The 20,385-nt window shown below is 34.2% G+C and overlaps 1 protein-coding gene across 1 annotated transcript in view; it reads left to right on the forward strand.

The window, feature by feature from the left end:
* Positions 1-20,385, forward strand: part of parp8 (poly (ADP-ribose) polymerase family, member 8) — a 101,717-nt gene that overhangs the window by 68,703 nt on the left and 12,629 nt on the right. The window contains exons 8-19 of the mRNA XM_088910887.1: positions 1,191-1,251; positions 1,523-1,613; positions 2,174-2,240; positions 3,209-3,337; positions 4,353-4,908; positions 5,702-5,755; positions 5,838-5,933; positions 12,466-12,558; positions 15,903-16,028; positions 16,504-16,569; positions 17,023-17,090; positions 18,736-18,784. Coding sequence (XP_088767013.1) covers positions 1,191-1,251; positions 1,523-1,613; positions 2,174-2,240; positions 3,209-3,337; positions 4,353-4,908; positions 5,702-5,755; positions 5,838-5,933; positions 12,466-12,558; positions 15,903-16,028; positions 16,504-16,569; positions 17,023-17,090; positions 18,736-18,784 — 1,456 coding nt within the window. The remainder of the gene's footprint in view (positions 1-1,190; positions 1,252-1,522; positions 1,614-2,173; positions 2,241-3,208; positions 3,338-4,352; positions 4,909-5,701; positions 5,756-5,837; positions 5,934-12,465; positions 12,559-15,902; positions 16,029-16,503; positions 16,570-17,022; positions 17,091-18,735; positions 18,785-20,385) is intronic.

Genomic DNA, 20,385 nt, shown 5'->3' on the forward strand with positions numbered 1-20,385 from the left:
TGGAGCAGTTTGTGCGATAGGCAAACTGGAGAGGATCAAGTGTTTTTGGAATGCTGGCTTTAATGTGTGGAATAAGTAGTTTTTCAAAACACTTCATTATGATGGGGGTGAGTGCAATAGGGCGGTAGTCGTTCAGGCATGTGGGTGCTGATTTGTTTGACTGGCACGATGGTGGTTGTCCTTAAGCAGCTAGGTACAGTGGCCTGGGCAAAGGACAGGTTGAAGATGTCAGTACAGAAAAAGTCACAATATAATTTTCCAAGTGTTTAGAAATGTATGATGCAGGATTGAATTGCTACCTTTTCTCTTAATATAAATGTGTGTCAATATAGATGTTTGATATTATGAAATCACCAGTAAAACAACAATAAAATTACATCTTCAAACACTGCTTTTGCACTTTTAAACCTTGCTCTGAATAAAATATGTTCAAAAGTACTTATAGGGAGTCCCTTGTTATATATTTGCTTCAGGTGGATCTGGATCCATTTTGAATCATCCCTTCCTGCACTGAATTGTGCAATGAATTCAGATTTAAAAAGTCTTCTTAATTGAATGGGTCTTAAACTTTTTTATCTAATTCTGTTTTCTGATTATTCAAAAATAAAAAACGAAAGCATATGAGAAAGCATGCTTTCAGCTTGTCTAAAAACAACACCAGATAACTTGAAGGTGTTCTGATATAACTTAAAATGTTAAGTGATAATTTGCATCAGTTAGAAAAATGCTAACATAGTTTAACTAGGAAACACACTGGTGGTAAAAATATCGACAATGACTTTTAGCATGTTTTATCTTTGCTTCCACTTTGTGTCACAAGTGTAGTGCAAGTGACGATGCAGGTGCTGAACATGAGAAATGCACATTTGCTGAGTAGCCAATTGTATGTAAATACAGGTGGCATGCTGACCTTTCCTGACATTCACTTCACATCCCCTGTCCCCATCGCCAACTGTGCAACAGCTCCTTGGCTTAATCTACCTTTAACTTCCACTTCATCAAGGATCCCTTGGCTAAGCTCTTACTCCCTCTGCCATTTGAGCCAATGCCACATCTGCACCAAATTACACTACTTTCTAACCAACATACTTCTGCAACACTATAATTTTTTAAAAAATTTGAAAACGATGCTTTCTGCAAAGTCTTTCTACATGAAACAATACTTTATTTTAAATGTTTTTGTTTTCCAGGGAATATGGTGCAATTGACGATGTTGACATTGATTTGCATATTGATGTCAGTTTCCTAGATGTAAGTTATATTTTTTTTTTCATCTGAAGTGATATTTGGAATCAACATTACTAGCGCGTACTATAAAATATGTTAGTGTAAAGATCAAATTGCAATTGATATTAAAGCAGTATGGATAATATGTTTAGATTTCCAGTTTGTGTCAAGAATATGTTTTAGGTGGTGTTCTTAAGCAAAGGAGAACTGACTGAGATTTTTCATGTTACTGAAACGTTTCATATTCAGCATACTGTACCTGTTTAAAATGCTTTCAATTATTTGTTTTTAACAGGAAGAAATTGCTCTTGCCTGGGATGTAATCAGGAAAGAGCCTGTGATAGTGCGGTTACATTGTTCACTCACCCAGTATTTGAATGGCCCAGGTTAGACAATGTTTTTTAAAAATGTTTTCAGTTAATAATGTTCTGGATCATGTGTTCATTTTTTATACCTGCCAGCCTTATTATTAATTATAATTTTAACCCTTTAAATTTCAGGATTGGATTCATTAATTCATGGATTAATTTATCTTAAAAGTTTAAAACATAATTTAAAGTTGCCCATAAAGATTTGTCAATTAGTCCATAATACACAGATGCTTGTCATTATGGAATACCTAGTGAAACTTATCCCAGTGTGTTATATACTATATAGTAGGTTTTTAAATATTAAATTTAAATGTTTCTGTAGCTCCCTAAAACTGCACTTTCAGATTGCATTTTGAATCTGAACTATTGAAAATTTCAATAACATGAAAATTTCACTTAATAATAAAAGTTTTCATGTTCGGTAGATATTTAATGGACTTACTCAGCTTGCTTAATTAAACATATAAAATCCATAAAAATGTATCCTTGTGCAAGGTGATCCCTAAATGAGGATTCTTCCTAAATATTGTATCCTGAATATTGTGTTTAAACAATAATGACTTCTCTATTTTCAGTTCCGACAGTTGATGTATTCCAGGTCTCTACAAAGGAGAGGTTTGGACTCGGACATCAGTTGAAAAAGTAAGTTTATGCATAATTTATGCAGAAAATGATCTTTGTCACCCATTTAGAAAGCATGGTTTCAAAATTATCCAATATTGTTGGATTCATCCATTCATCCATTTTCTGACCCACATTATCCAGTACAGGGTGCTGGGGCGTGTAACCTGGCAAGCAACAGGTGCAAAGCAAGTTCACCTTGGATGGAACGCCAGTCCATTTTAGGGCACACACAGATACAAACACAAGACCACATACATTTACACACCAGGGTCAGATTTACAGCAGAATATCAACCAGTATGCCTTTGGACGATGTAAAGAAACCAGGGCACCCTGGCATATTTAAAAAAATATATTTTGCATTTCTGTGACTTGGAAAAATTGAATCATGCGTTATTCGAATTATATGAATTATGGTTCAATGCATATTAGACATAATAGTAATAATAGTCCTCATATGTGTTCTGTGGAATTGTTGTGGTTTAAGTAAAAAAGTCTATCTTTCTGTCTTTTTATTTGATGATATCCCATCTGTGCAAACCTTATTCTCATTCTTAAATATACCCAGAAAAAAGCTTCTAATTATCTTACAGGATCACTTGTATTTACCTTAGTGTGACTGAGTTTTTAAGAATTATTTATCTTTGGTTGCCTTATATCCTATGTAATTCATAAACAATTAAAGTACAGTACTACCATAATGTTGACACAGCACTGCCTTTTGCTTTCATCACTATTTTTTACACATTGTGGTGCACATTAGCATATTTGTATAAGAGGAATAAAACATTTTCTTCATATATATACAGTAAATGGACCAATATTTAGATGTACCAGTACCAATAATAACAAAAGGTATTTGGAGCTGTAGTGTTTGTCAGCATTAAGAAATCAAATTCTATGTATCTATATGTTAGTCATGAAGATGAAATTATATAAAACATTATTAAACAATATAAAATATCATTATGTATTTTCTTTTTTAAGGATAATGCAGACATTTGTCACTCAGCAATGGAAACATCAAAGTAAAGAAAAGATAAATTGCCCACATAGCAAAAAACAGACAGATAAGAAGGTGAAGTCTCCTCTGCACATCTTTTCAACTCTGCGCAGGTAAAGATATTTAATGTACTAATGTTCTGTTTTATAAATTTAAACCTTTGCTACAATATTTGTAGTTTAGACAGTAATTTAAAATATCTTTCAGGCAAACAGTTGAAAATGTTTAATGAGAATATTTTAGTGCATTTTGCATATTTTCAAAATTTTTCTATTTAACTGTATATTGTTTACAAAATTACAGCATATTTAAGTTGTTTTAACACTATTGAGAATCTCATTTTTGTCACATCTAAAAGCATTGATGAAGGCTCTCTGGAGTAAAGCAAGTATGATTTTTTGCAGGTGGTGTAAATTTTGTTTTTAGTTTTAGGCCTTGTGATCCATGAACAAACAAAAGTACTAATCTCAATATCAAAAGCCAGACAGTGCAAAGCCTGATACAAAAGACACTGCAGACTATGATAGCTTTGTGTTGCTGACTGTTCTCTCTTTGTGGCTTTGCTAAATTCAACAAGCTAATTTAATCTGTGTCTGTGAATGAATCTCAATGGAGGTTTCCAGTGGTGACATATCTTTTATGGGAAATAATCTTTTAAGCATGAAATTATAATTATGGAATAACAAGCAACACAGAAAACATGGTCAGGTAATGGGTAGTAATGCAGCCCAAGACAAAAGAATTTTAACACATTCAGGACTTCTTGTTTATCATTCCTTTTGTATGTTTATACTCAATATTAATTAATATAGTGTTAATGATTACCATTTGGGGCTGTGAAGGGTGGTAGTTTTGGGTTCATGTTCCAACTGTGGACATTGTTTTGTCCTCAAGCTTGCCTCTAGTCCACTCAGCCATATAAATGGATTCTAGCATTGCTGAGAGTAACCCTGTGATGTACTACTAGCATGATGTACTAGCTGGGAGAAACATACGCTCTCAGTCCACTTATAATTCAAAAAACAATTAATAAAAATTGAGATATAGTCCAACCAGATGAACCCCTAGTTTCAGCAGGGAACTTGTAAAAGTGGAACTTTTTTTCTCTTTTATATCATGAAATTCCAGATCACCAAGCTATCCTCCGCCTGGATGTGGAAAGAGTAAAACAAAATTGAAGGCAGAACAAGATGGAGTGTCAAAGTCTCATAAACTGTTGCGCAGGACTTGTTCAAGTACAGTTAAGGCAGAAGATGGAATTGCCAACAAGTCCCATAAACCTCTGGGGCGCTCTCTATCAAGTGACCCAAGGGCTGAGCAGACAGTGGCCTTGAAACCCCACAAAATCCTGAACCGGCCCTGTTCTGCCTCTTTGAAGCAGGATGATTGTGCCTCTTTGAAGCCTCATAAACTTCTACCAAGATCATGTTCAGGAGATCCCAGATGTGAGCACAACAGCAACCTTAAGCCCCACAAACTCCTGAGCAGATCTTGCTCAAGCACTATTCGGACAGAGGAACTGGACGGACTTAAGCACCACAAGTTGTTAAGCCGGTCCTACTCCAGCAACACCAAAATGGGCAAAACCGAGCTCTTCAAGGAGCCTGTTTCTGAGGGCAGGCGACTCTCTCTTACCTCAGGGCTTATTGGCATGCTAGCGCCATCTTTGTCCTCTCAGCCAACTGTAAGTACTGAAACCCAAAGATGCTATATGTTTCACACATTTGATTGTGGAACCGGGAAGTATTTGGCTTATCAAGTTCATGCTTATACACATTCCAACAGGGAGTTATTGTGATTTTTAGCATAATGTAATTTTGCAATTCTTGGAAATGGGTAATATTTTGTTTTTCTTGAAAACAACTCAGAATGTATTTCTTTTCCCCAATAAAAAGTAAGTTTAATTAGAATTGCAAAAGAGCATTTCCCAAAAATTAAACGTGTTTTCGCCATCGATTGTGACAAAAGTTTGAAATATCCTGTTTAAGTTTACACCAGCTCAGCAAAAGCCATTACTGTAACTACACTCTAGTCTGCATTTTGCTGTATAACATGTTTTAAAGTTGATAATTTGGTAAATGTGCTCCTTTAAGTAATAATAACTCACAGTCTAAATTGGTCTTCGCTAAGTGTAATGTAACTAAATATAGTGTACTGAATTTTTCAGTCTTGCTCAAATTGATAATACTACAGAAGATGTTTATTTTTGCAGGTGTACATTTTAGATTCAAAGCTAAAAGTTGTTTTAGCATCAGTAATGTTTTGTTATTTGTAGTGTTTGGTTTATATATTTTGTTATTTTTATTAAATTTTACAGAGAGTAGTGAGACAGTAGTTCAAGTAGTGAATGAAGAAGATGGTGATCAAAATCTCATGTATAGTGTGTTGACTTTACCATTTCTGCAAGAACCTAAATCTGCCTTTTTTACGTTAGTCGTACAATTTTAAGACTGAGAATATTATCATTATCATTGTAGCCAAACTGTGGAGCAAAGTCAATCCCAGTGAGAGATCGAGGCTTTCTTGTTCAGGTAAGTTCTAGTAATAATGCTTCTTGAACTAGCCTTAACTTTATAAATATAAATTGTTAAATTTATTTTCGTTTGCCTTTAGACCATGGAATATGCTGAACAGAGAATACCAGTACTTAATGAATATTGTGTGGTATGTGATGAACCACATGTGTTCCAGAATGGACCAATGTTGAGAGTGAGTATTTTATTTAGTTATGTTTAATGATATCTTGGACAATAAATCAGAATTAGTCATTTTGTCAGCTTTGTACAAACTATTGTGTTTCTAATATTCTAAATTCTTTGAATCAATAGATTTACTAAATAATGATATTTCTGGGGACCAAGGACATCAACAACAATCATTTACTGATCTCCTGAGGTGAATCTGTAGACACAAAAAGACAGTACAAAGTAGAAATTGTACTTTTATCATAATAAATGTGTTGGAAGTGAATATATAACTTACATTTTATGGATATTTTAGCTTTTCTAAGAAAAAAAAGTGCATTTATCTTTCCAACTCTGATAGATTTCTAGATCTCAGATCCAATATGCATACAGTAATACTGTATATACTGTATAGGGTATCATATCATAGGGTATCATTATCAAAATTAGGGTATTATAGGGCCTGTCTTACAAATTCCTGTTTGATTGCATCAAAAACAAATTCAGATGGCTTTACAGTTAGATATAACCTAGAAACCAATTCTAATTTAGTTTTTTGTTGCTCAGTTATCATAGGAAAACATGTTCACACTATCACAGAGTAAATGATTTTAATAGAAGAAATGAAAAATGTGATTTTTATAATAATTGTTCTAGATTCATATTTTTTTGCAGTTTAATGAGAAAACTATTGTTATCATTTGGTTTCATCCAGTGACAAAAACACGGTGGTGAGCAGAGAGTGATTTTGCTAACAAGGACATGGGGATTTTCATTAAAATACCACGCTGCAAGTGACAAGAGTCCAGGGTTGTATAAATTAGGTGTTTTAATTATCACTAGTCAACTTGGAATGAAAATGTAACCTTTTGTTTTAAATAGATAAATGCAATATTCCACCGATTCTGTTTCTACAACCATGCATGCAAACACTTAAAAATTTGTCTCAAAGCAAAACCAGATGATTATGAAATGTTTTAGCACCACCTTTAATAATCCATTATGTTATCACAGAATATTTTGACACAGGTTTACACAGATTCATTGGAAATTGTTTTGGTAGTTTTAATGGACAGTATATTTTCCTGTCATTTGGCAATTTTTGCAGTTTTGCAAATTCACAATTAACAAAGCCTAATGTACACTAGTGGTGTTTATTAAAGGTGCTATTAGAAAAGTTAATAAACTTTTTTTGAAAGAAAGTTCTTTTTTTTTCACATGCATCTGACATCTGCCTGACAGTCCTCTTGTGTGCTCTTTTTTGTTGGTTCTGCAGTTCACCCTGGCAGCCTGTGCAGCATATCAACAGTTTTTTTTGGTGCTTCAAGTATTTTGAAGGCTTATTTAATTTGGAAATGTGTATGTTGAATTTTGCATTTCATGAGTATCTGCTGGAGCTGTGCTTCTGGAGCACCAACATTCTAAATTTGAGAGCTCATCTCCAGTGAGCTATGGCACAACTTAAGCAGAGATTTATGTCTGTGTATGATGGCCATGTGCCCCAAAACATCTATGTGCTACATTGCCAGTTTCGAAAATCATACTTCTCAGTATGGACTCCTGAGTCACAAAACATACATTTCTCTAGTACAGGAAGGAGAGAGCTTGTACTGACTCATCATTGCATTGTCCATGGATACACTAAAACATCCATAAAGAAATGCTTCAGACATAGAATGACACAGGGCAATACAAGCAGTCCCATAAGTTTAAAAGCAGCAATATTCTTCATTCATCTTGAGTGTATAGCTTTTAAATATATAGCAATTACAGCTACCTTTAAGTAGGTTCAGGTAAATATCTGTATCATAATGAGTGAAAGGTGAGTGCTTTAGGTGAGCTAATTTATACAAGGCATTGTACAGCATTGTTGGGAGTTTGGAATTATTGTATTTGCAGGGATTGTCTGCTTGCAATAACCAATCTCCATGAACAAATGTGTAATTCTGAAGCATTTTTATAGCATTAGTGATACTAAATATTTTTACTAATAAAAAATATTTTACTTATGCTAAAAAAAATGATTTACAGCTTTAGTTTATTTTTCTCTTTTCTATAATTGTTTAGAAATCTTTTTTCATTGCCTTGATATCTGAATTTAAGTTTCCAAAAATCTGTAAATCTCCTTGCCAACACAGAGGATTTGTATTGATTTTTTTAATGTCTTAATATTATAGGGATATGTATTGGTGTATTCATCAACTTACTTTGCAAATACAGTAGAACTCTCTAGAACAAAGGTTTGCAAACCACTGTTTTATATTTTATATTTCAGATTTTTGTGACAATAATTTTGTTGTTTAATATCAAGATTTACTCAATTCAGGGGAGCTGTCATGGTAGTATTCTAGAAAGCAATTCTGACATGTCTGGTACCAAGAAGTCAGATTAGCTCATTGCTGTAAAGCAATACCTAACCAAACCTGCTTCCTCCATTGTCATCTAAAGGGCTTTGAGTGGCACCAGCAGTGGTGAAGTTTCTTCAGTGCTTTATTCAATACATCTGTCTCTCTATGCAAGAACCCATGAAAGACATGTTTGATGCTATTTGTGAAATAGTCTGCGTAGTGTTATGTTCAAGTGCTCTATTCTAAGGTGATTGTACAGTATTGTACCCTTTTCACATTTTCATTAGCATTTGCATTAGCTAATTAATAAATGTCAAATACCTGAGTCTTATATAGTCTTATATTAGTTGAGGTCAATACAACAATAAGAAACAGTTCAAACAGCCTGTCTAGAAGGTCTTACATAAGTGATAAAATACAAGAGACTCCCAGTAATTACTCAGTGATTCTGAGTGACAGTGGACTAGGAGCTTCTCTTTGGGGTTAACAAGACTCCATGTGAAAGTATTTTGAGATTTATGTAGAAAATAATGAGAATGCATATCCTCAATATGTGACTGTGAGTATGTTCCTCACATCTGGAGGTCAACGTATTTAATGTAAATAATAGATGTAGCAACAGTTATTGGAATTTAATTCTGTATTCTGGTTTCTTGTTATCATGTCTCAAATATATCAAACCACAATTAAGTTTATTTAAAGAAGTATGTTTCACAGTTTTTCCATTTCTGACATCTGATCTGTGCAAGGCTATTAGTAATAAAGTTCCTGTAAAACTTAAAAAGTGTGGATAACAATGAGTTATCCAAGGTCTTTAAGCCTGTGATTTGGACTTCATGCCTGTAGAATATTGTGGAGTATTACCACAATCTACACTACAGTTATGCAAATCCATTTCTGCCTTGACAAAGTGAACAGGAGATAGCGTTACAGGACCTGAAAGAGCACCATGCAATGAATTAACTGGCCAATTTGGCATTCATGGAGGTATTCACTTCACTTCAATAGTCATGATTTGATCAATGTTATCCCAAGAATGTTTCAGAATCAACAATAAAAATGAACCAGACAACCCAAATAGAAATGAAGACAAAATGCCTTTATAATAAAGGGCAGGAGAGGCACTTGGATATAGGGTTGTGGAAATCTGGAGCAAACTACCTAGTCATGTTCTTGAGGTTGATACAATTTCTTCTTTCAGCATATTTTAAAATTACTGGAGTTGGCACTGGGTCCGGCAGTTTAGATTGACTTTGCCTGTTCCATTCAGGAAAATGAATAACTCTTCTCTGAAAAATCATCCTGAAGCCTTCTTTATTCAGTCTAAAGGGTTTCAGTTCTGTTCATTTATACCCTGTATGGTTCATATACTGTATATTATGTGAATGGTCAAAATGTCCCACTTCTGCTTTCTTAAACCATGAAACGCAATGTCCTGCATCAGTGTGAGGGTATTCTATTAATATAGACTTTATGTGATGTGATGTTTAATTACACCAGCAAAATAATAGTCATAAACATCTTCTATCTTAATTTTATGGCAGGAGCTGAAGTGTAAAATTGATTAATTCTATCTTACATCTTAAAGCTAATGTAGCATGACCATGGGTTTTTAGCACTCCCCCCAAAAATACATAATAATACATAATAATGAAAATTAATATTTATTGTAATTGGTGGTCGATGAACCATTTTATGAATTATCTTTCCTGTGCAGTATCACTTGGAATGTGCAGAGCACTTTGCAGTTTACTGTTATTACATGGATATGTTCTAATATTTATCAACACATTTATTTTATTTTATTTATCTGCTTGATCATGAACTTCTTTTTTAACATCTTAGGCCTCAATAATGCTATCTGGCATTATGTTTTTATACAATACAAAAATAAAATTTAATTCAAATCTGGAAGTATGCACTTTCTTCATGCTGAGTGCATAGGGGTTTAAAATCAAAAACTGTATCTTTGTTAATTTCACTTAATTTAAATGTAAAATTGTGCAAGTTATGAAAGGGACACATCTCCAAGCAGACAGATAAATTATACAAAGCGGTCATCAGCATGTCCAAAGACTGCGTTTATTTTGATGCAAAGACATCACAGAGTACAATCAAAGAGCAATTAATGAGATATTAGTACCACAGCTGTTCATTGCTGTTAACTGGAGCATTTACTTCCATCTGAAAAGCTAAAAGATATTGGGTCTCTTTTCATAGCAATAATAAGAATGCTGATGATGAGGTTGATAGTGATTGTGACCATTTTTTAATTTATACAGATGTTTCATGACACATCTCAGTTTTATGACAGGATTAAAAAAGCACTGGCATAGCATGTTACAATTTTAGCACTCTAAAGCACTATGTATGTCACCATACTGTATTCATAAATATATAACTTACATTACATAAGCAAACGTAAACAATTATTTACTGTGTGATATCTTTACTACTGTATTAAATATTGTGTGTAGCAATATGGGAAAGGCATTAGCAGAATGACTCCTCAAACACGAAAATCCAATTGCCAAGCTCCAGTCCAAGAATTTCACATCACTACTTTACAGTACTACACAACAGAGCTAAAAAAAAGTATGCTATTTTTTTCTTTCACTTTCTGCATTGGTGATGTATTAAGGAAAACAAAAAATGTACCAAAATACTTTTAACATTAGTGTGTAGTCTTTTTAAGTCCTAAAACCAACACTCCTGCTTTTTTATAGTTACCCTAATGGGAAAAAAACATTGAATATCCATTAACTCACTCTATGGTGCACTTTTCAAAAACACATCCCTAGCATTACCAACGTATCTCTGTATTTATCTTTGGGAAGATAAGTGTAAGAGCACAAGTAAGAGGTGAATGCTCAAACTGGGTCGATGTAATTAGTGGAGTGCCAAAGTAATCTGCACTGGATCCATTGCTCTCCTCAATTTATATCCGTGATCCAGATTCTGATGCACTTATGTTTATTTTAGATACTACTGTATATACAGTATTTACTGACCAGGTAAATATACAACTGTCCAGATGTTTTCCATTTTATTATGGACAATTGCAGAGTATTGCATGCCCTTAGTTTTCAAGCTTGAACTGGTAAGATCTCTTGCAATATTATGTACAGTTTTGTCACCACATTATTAAAAAGATATTGCTGCTCTGAAATCAATGCAGAGATATCTTACTAGATCCATTCTGGGGTTTAAGGGGATGTCCTACTCTGACAGGCTGAATAACTGAATCTTTTTAGTCTTCAATAAAGAAGACCAGATGTAAATAGAAATTCAACCCAGTGGACATCTTCAGAATATACAGGCAAATGCGAACTAGGGAAACTGTGGATGTGTAATTAGAACCATGAATAGGAGGCACTACTTTAACAAGTGTTGTGGAAGTATGGAAGCTACACAACTACTGTCTGTTGTTGAATCCAATAATCCAAGAATCAGCATTGATGAGTGCATTTCAAACTACAATAAAAGTAAAATGTATACAGTAACTTGTAAAACCTCAATTCACATTACAAAATAGAGGACATTTCCAGGTATTCACAGCGCCATGTTCTGCGATTCAGAACGAGGCTTCAAAACATCCGGTGACGTGCTGCAGCCTTATCACATTGTAAATATATAGGCTTGTGAATACACCTCTTTTAATCCAATAGAAATATTGCTTTCGATTTCGAGACGGTTTTGCCAACAAATACTACTTACTTGTTAACTCAGACCACATTGGAACTACAATGTGCTATCTGCGGCACAACTTGTACGAATTTGCTCGTACATCACATTACTTTAGTCATCATTGTGACTAGTGAGCAGGAAGGGATGCATAACATCGCAATTCATGGGAACTCAAATGCGCATTTGTGGCAACATGGTAATTTACAGTACGTTTACAAAGTTCATGATTTTGTGCTTAATTTAAAATTTGTTATTTTTTTCTATAATGTTTATGAATTTATTTTGTTACCAAGATTTGATAACTGGTCATAGAAATTGCAGTCTTCTAAGGATTGGCTGTATGAAATCCCTGGATTGATTAGCTTCTAACAACCAAATGGACTAGTTGGTCTTTTATAGTAAGAATGGTTTATAGAGAACTTTTTAAAGGCTTTGATTTCTCACCAAGAATCCTGTGCTTTAGAAAAAGATTACTGATTAAAAATGCTAACCAGTATTTGTAACAGTTGTTTTTGTTTGTAGCCCACAGTATGTGAGCGAGAGCTGTGCGTGTTTGCTTTCCAAACACTGGGAGTAATGAATGAAGCTGCAGATGAAATTGCTACTGGAGCACAGGTACAGCATGATTATTTTTTTTTAATATTTTTTATGCTGAGTGACAAGAGGCTCAGTTGATACTGTGCTGCCACAGGACAAAAATGTGTATTGTAATTTAAATTTAAGAAGTATTGATTTTGGTATCAGGAAATACCAAAAATCAGATCCAGACACCAGCTTGCTATGCAAGTAAATTTTAACGGTATTACACCTCCTATAGTCAGGGAATGAAGATTAGACACGCATTCTTCATTAAAATAACAAATCTAATCCCACAATTCCCACACCTGCCAAAAGCAGAATAGCTTCCAATCCTACTGTAAGAGGAATGGGGAAACTCAATAGAGCTGGCAGCCCAGTATGTCATGTCCAGTCACAGTCTGTCTAGCAACAATGTTTTATATGATGTACAGTATGTCTATGTCCAATAAAATGTTTTATTGTACATTCTGTAAATGTTGTGTTAGTTGCATCTGCTTTGACACCACTGGAGTTAATCGCTAATGCCAATAAAGCCCTTTGAATTTGAATGCGGAGTGTAAAACAGCATGTAGTTTCTTGGTTTCTCTAATTCATCTTGGTAACTCAGGTGGCAAGCTTAAAAACAGACATTAATTTAAATTACAGCACAACTGCACAACACAGGTGTTGGCAGACAGAGGAGAGAGAGAGCTTTTCCTTGAGGTAGGCCGAGGCACCTCTGCCAAAAGTAGCGTCTTGCTGACTTCGTTTTTTAAAAACATTCTGCACAGTTTGTTCTCATGACATCTGGCAAGTTAAACAAGGGGAAAGTCAGCGCATTCCAGCTAGAGTTTTTGTTATATCTGAGAAAACTCTGATATTCTGGAGGTCGACAAAAAGAGTCCAACAGTCTAATTTTGTTGATCAGGCAAAAATAACAGTGGGCTCGTGAACACAAGATTTCTTCTTTTTAGGAAGAATATATTGGACAGAATTCTGCACTTTATGGACACACTCTCTCAGCCTGGCATCTTGGACAAAAGTTCCGACTTGGACTGTTGCAGTCACGTTGGTTGTAAAAGTCAGATTGCGAATTTAGATGGAGAGATTGAGAGAGCAAGTGGTTAGCCAATGGAGATGTTGGGCTTGTTTATAAGGGGCGACAAAAGTTAGTAATTAGCTGAGATACCATAAGGTTTGGTTATCCAAAAGACAAACTCACCTCCCTTATTTTCCCACACAAAAAGAACACTAAGCCATTCTGTGACTGAGATCATGAAGAGGGGCCTCTGTGTGCATTTAGAGAGAGGCTCCAGGCTGCTTGGTAAAGGCACACAAAGATTATAAGAAATTTTTAATAACACTTAATTAAAAGTGAAATAATAGGCCTTGTTGCTACAGTATTTCTACTCTCCTAAACTGTAGTAGACAAAAAAGATGTGTAAAACGGTGCATTATTCACTCTGCAAATTTTAGTTTATGCTTTTACCTGTAAGTGGGTGCTCATTCAGATCTTTCAGTTCACAAGCACATGTGGAATTCCAATATCCTGTAAATGCAAGTATACAAGCCACGTAATTCAAATTTCAAATACTTAAAATACATCTTTATTATTCTTATCAATTTGCATTTGGCAGTGCTGATAAAGAATAGATTTTGAAATACAGAAGGTAAATGGTCATCTTATCTCCAAATTAACCAAGGTTACCTTTGAGTGTTGCCAACTGCCAAACTGATGAGTAATATCCAACATGCATCTACAGGTATACTTGGAAAATGTTAGCAAACAACCAAATGCAAATCGATCCCTTTTTTTTTTGCAAGGTTATGCTGAGAAGTGTGTGTATTCTTTAGAAAACAGACATTTAAAAAAAGTGTCCTGTCAAGATTACATCTTGAATATTGCAGTTTTACAGCAGATAACCACATTCTAGATAGTAATCTGTAATATAATTTATTAACATTTTAGCTGTTTTATCTATGTTTTAACAATGATCATTTTAAATTTTACTGTATTAAAATTTTAAATGATCATAGTGTTGTGGACATTATTATAGTATTACAGTATATCCCGTAGTCAATCGGCTGATCTTCAGAAGGTTAGATCAGTTCCTGAGTACTATCTTCTTTACATTTGCTATTGTTACGACCCCAAGTGTCTAGGGGTAAAGGGGTGTAACATTTAGGATAATTCTTTTGGAAGCAGGGGGGTTTTGGTGAGGGACTAGGAAGCGTGATAAGAAGGGTAAGGAACTAGAGTGGTGCCAAAGGAAAGAAAATAACAAACAAAATGGAGCTGGCTAGGACAGTGAGGGAAAGCTAATCTGACTACAAAAGAAAACCCGAAACACACAGTCTTCGGCGTCTTCAACACCCTAGCTAACCTGCATTGACTACCCAAAACCATACAAGACAAATGGCACTCACCCGTACTAAACTAGTGTACTAATACAAAATCAACTAAGTGTGTAAGTGTACCCAACAACCTAAACTAACCTTATATACAAAAGTTCACACAAAAACACAAGTGAACCAGGAATACAAATAAGGGAAAACAAGAGTAATCAACAGGAACAGGGTACAAAAGAACACAAAAGGTGAACATGTAACACGTTAGGGCAAGGTAATGGCAAAACAAGGATAAACACACAAACAAACAAAAGTACAAAGAAACTAACAGAAAATCAACAAAACAACAAAGCCGAAGCTATACGAAAATACACACACACAAAGCAAAACAAACCAACGAGCAAAGCAAAGCAAAGCAAAGCAAAGCAAAGCAAAGCAAAGCAAAGCAAAGCAAAGCAAAGCAAAGCAAAGCAAAGCAATAACCAAACAGGACCGAAGTCAAACGAAAGGCCTCTCCTTGCTGAAAACCTCCATGTTATATGCTGAATAAGATGTGTTCTGATTGGCTGAGAGCTAATTGATGATGACGTCATACTGAAAGTGTGGTGTAATGGTGGGCCAATGGGGAAGGGAGAACAATCAAGGGTCAACAGTGTGGACATAATAGAAAAAACACACACCGGGACGTAACAGCTATGCCACACTGACTCATGAAAAAAATCAACTCCTCAGGGAAAAAAAAACTTTTTTAACAGATTTGTATGCTGATGTTATGTTATTGGTGGCAGTTTACAGAGAAAAATAAAGCTCAGCTTTTACATAAAGAAGCTCTTTTGTGTTAGTTATTTCTTATTCTTAAGATGTATAGGGCACACATTAACTACATTTGTATAAATATGAAATAAACAGTTCTTTAATTAGTTGCTTACTGAAATGTGAATACTAAATAAGTCCAATGCAGTATATTCAGTTTAGTCTCCGTGTTGCCATAAACCAGATGTTACACTTTCTGCTTAGAAGTCACGTACACTTTTCTTTTGATTTTCCTGCAGGTTGTTGATTTGTTGGTCTCCATGTGTCGATCAGCCCTGGAATCCCCAAGGAAAGTTGTGATTTTCGAGCCATATCCTTCAGTGGTTGATCCTAATGATTCTAAGACACTGGCCTTCAACCCACGGGTATAATTCATAATCCTTCTTCTGCTGCTTCTCCTTCTGTCCTCCTCCTCGTTCTTCAAAATAGAAGATTGGGCACAGCCACGCATTTTTAACTGTGCTTGGGATTTCAGCAGATTTACAACTTTGGAGCCAGTTGTGTTGAAATTAATTGAATAGTTTACAGTTTACAACAAAACGCAAAATGGCTAAGTAACTTGACTCCATGTACTACTACAATATAGCTCCTACAAACTTTATAAGAGTGGTGTATTACTCTTTATTAAAAAACTCATTAAAGACATCATAAAGAAATGTAGTGATAAATTGCTGCCATTCAATTTTCACGTATAAACTACTGTGTAATCCTTTATTGTCTATCCTGTGCACAGAGAAACTTAATATATTTCTTGGAACTGCACAGGGAATATTTTCCACCATATTTTTACATGGTGTGCTTGTTGTACACAGCTAATATGTATTTTTTTTTTCATTACAGAAGAAGGACTATGATCGGGTGATGAGAGCCCTCGATAGCCTTACATCAATCAGAGAGATGACACAGGTAATACTGCAACATTTATATACTTATAGTTCGATAGTTTTTAGTGTTTAATCTACTTTGCTACATTTTTTGTTATCAAGTTACAAATTGATTAAATTATCTCACTACCATTGTCTGTGGTCAGTCATTTAAGATAACATGTTATTAAACATTCATTAAATATTGAAAAATACAAAATACAGTGTTTGTAATACTATTTTTTGGAGGAGAAACAAGTTTTCTGTAATTATAAATAGGTGTCAGATAAATAGCTACCACTGAATTATGAATTTTTAATTTACACGTCATTCAGTCAGTAAATATACAATTATATCTAAATTATTACCCATTTGTCTTGCTAAATACACAACTGTATATAATTATACTAAAATACTTAACATAATGCTAAATATTAATACATGCCCAGACTTTCAGCACACGGAATAAAATAAGATTTTTTTTTTTCTTTTGCAGGCACCATATTTGGAAATAAAGAAACAGATGGATAAACATGATCCATTGGCTCACCCCCTTCTACAATGGTATGGAATCTGTTGTTTTTTCATAAAATTAGGGAAGACTGAAGACAGGAGTTTCAAGGGAAGATGAATTCCAAGTGTGAATAGCTATCATTTTGTTTCCCTGTGCTTGTAAACAGACAGACTTTAACTCTGCATAAGGCTATTCAAAAGGCAATCAATAAAATTACCTTAAAATATTGGTACTTGAATTTTTACAGCTTCAATCAACAGATTCTGCAAATTGTTACACAACTTGGTAAAACGTAGCAGCTAGGTAATACTAATGGTCAGGAACAGACTATGTCATGAGCTAAGTTGTTCTGGGCTTTTTGTTCTGGTTTTACAACCTGCATCCCTGTGAACTATCAGTTCTAAAACAGCAGTAAGATTTCTGTAAAATTCTTGTTTTGTTGGTAGCATGAAGATGGTGGGTGGGTGGCAGAAGGCAGCATGGCAGATTATAGAAGTATTACAGAAATCATTGAAATAATATCATGGGAACAGACCTGAAAATGTGTGGGCTGGAAATTAACGATTAAGTAAGAGTTACAGTAGGTCAACAGTATCATTGGAGGAGTAATTAATAAATTGGTTACAACTATAGAACACAAGACTTTGGTGAAGCTGTACAAAACTGTCTTTAGGCAGTATCTAGAAGCCTGTTTTTAATTGGTCAAATAGTCAAATAAAAGGATATAGATAAGACTTTATCTTGTGTATAGGTCTATACCTCTTGTGTGAGATTGCCTGTAAATCAATGTTGTAAAGTTAGGGCACAAGTGATGTTTTTATGGAGTAAGGGATGGTGTTTAACTCTTAAAAAGCAACTGTGAAAATAATATCAAGAGTGTGGATTAAATAAATTTAATTGGAAATTGCTGTTATTTTTTTCTCCAACGTCTTTCTGAGCTAAAGCAAAAGTGGTCTGGCCCAAGAAACCTGGACTGGAAACTGCTGCTTACCTTTGAAAATAACTCCTACTAAAATCTCCTTGTAATGAATTATGTTGTTTGTTGTCAACTATTTTAATTTCCTTTGAGTCAAGACTATGCATAATTCATCAGTTCACTCTACTTAAGACTCTACAGAAAAGGCCCAGAGACGGACAAGAAGTCTTAATTACCTGGTCTGAAAGTGAAAGGTTTTAGTGACTTTAAGTGAGATTTATCACTGAATAAGCTAAATCTTTTTAGTGTTATTAGATGACCTTACATTTCCAGTGAATATACAAGATTAATTGCAGTGTTTAATTCAAATTCAGTTTTATTTATTTTTCATCCAACAGAATGCAAGGACATACAAAGAGATTAAGGAAAAGTAAGATATTTAGTAAAATTAGATAATTATTTAGTAAAAACACACTTTTTCTTCCTGTTTGGAACAGGCTGACATGTCACTTGATTAGATGACAGACAGTTATTCTTATAAATTATTCTAAAGTGGAAACATTTGATTTTTTTATTGGAAAAAAAGATTAAGGGCAAGAGGAGAACCATTCAACACATATTTTTTTATTGAATTCTGCATTTTTATGTACCTCTTACTTTTCCTGAGGTTAGGCTTGCTGTTACTTTATTGAATATGTTTAAATGAGAAAGCAAGGGACAAAAATCTTGGAATCTTGCTATGAACATCCAGTGAACTAATTAATTTTCCTTTTCTCTAGGGTGATATCCAGTAACAGGTCTCACATAGTCAAGCTACCAGTACCCAGAGTAAGTCACCTCTTCATTTGAGTTTCTACCACCAGAATTTTAATCAAAGTTGAACAATTTAGAAAAGCAAAGTAAAACAGATTTCCAAACATATGTTCACTGAAAATCCATTTAAATTTTCTTCATTCAAAATAAAATTAATCAAATATCAACATAGAAATTGTTTGTTTATTATATTGTTATATATGATTGATATCACTGTATGCTACAGTATGTTTAATATTATATGCAGTTGGGCAAAGGAAACTTTGTTGTCCAGGTAAATATTTTTATATATATAGTATATGAACACAATGGTGTGACTGCTAATAATAACAGTCTATTATTACCCACTATACAGCACCTTAGACGGATAAGTTAGATATTATCATTTGAATTGTATAGATTGTGCAAGTCTGAAGTGGCATTTAACAAGGACACCTTTACTCTTATGAAAATCACTATCAGATGTTCAATTATCAAGTATTCAAGCAGTAGTCAAAGAAGACATCTACAGTACACTACAATGTCTTGTCACCATACTGATACCTTAGTTTGGAAATTCTTATCCAGAGGAAGAGTGCCACCAATTGGTGAACCATCACCATTTATAGCAGCCAGTTTTCCTCTGGGGGTCTCCCATTCAAGTACTAGTCAGGTCCAGCCTTTCTTAGCTTCTGGGATCAAGCTACAAGGTGGAAATGTTAGTAATGTATTGAAATGCTGTCTATTTTGTCATACTTGAGATTTGCTCAGAATTATCTGGAAGGAAATACTTGTGTAGGTGTTTAAAGACCATTAAATCATATTAATAAGTAATTGCTAGCTCTCCACTTTTGATTTTTAAAATTTAATCCAATTGTGTTCCCTGAGAAATAATAAAAATTTAGTGGCTTGAGCACAAGCAAACTTAGTACAATTAAATGTATTTGCATAGGAAGCTATGAAACATAAAGGCTACTTCGTTATTACAAATTAGTTATGTTTATTTTGAGCCAATTAGAAAATTCAGTTTATGCATTGCATATATTACAATTTATTCAATAACAAAGAAAAAAAGAAAGCCCTTTCATTTTGGATATCTTTTTTTATTGAGTTCTACATAATATCCATCAATACAGATGAAAGATTACATAGCTGCAGTGTTTAGCTTTGATTTTGAAACTGAAACATTTTTCTGTAATTTCTTGCCAAGAGCATCATACAGACTAACCTCAATGGTTGTTAACATAACTCTTTATTAAGAATCAAATTAAAAATTTTGAGAAATTGTTGCAGTTGTGGATCAAACCTTTCTTCTGATAATTGTAGGGTTCAGTGGTGGGAAGGAATTCAAAGAAGAATTTGTTAGACACTGCTCATGTGACGTTAATGTCTAAAATGTTTCCTTAACAAAAAACCTGTGAGCTCTTGTTAGTGTGTGGGAACTTCTTACTGAGAAGAAAGTAAAACCTTGTCATTAACAGACATCTGTTGTGGATTTAAGCCTGGTTTTTATAACTAACAAAGAGCCAGGTATGAAAATGAGGTTTTCTCTGCAAACGTTCATTATCTGTCAAGACTTCTAAAAAAAGGGTTGGTAATCTTGCACTTTATTTAGCAGCTGCAGTTCAGTTATTTAA

This window comes from Atractosteus spatula, chromosome 3, assembly GCF_055471065.1.
Source record: "Atractosteus spatula isolate fAtrSpa1 chromosome 3, fAtrSpa1.hap1, whole genome shotgun sequence".
NCBI lineage: Eukaryota > Metazoa > Chordata > Actinopteri > Semionotiformes > Lepisosteidae > Atractosteus > Atractosteus spatula.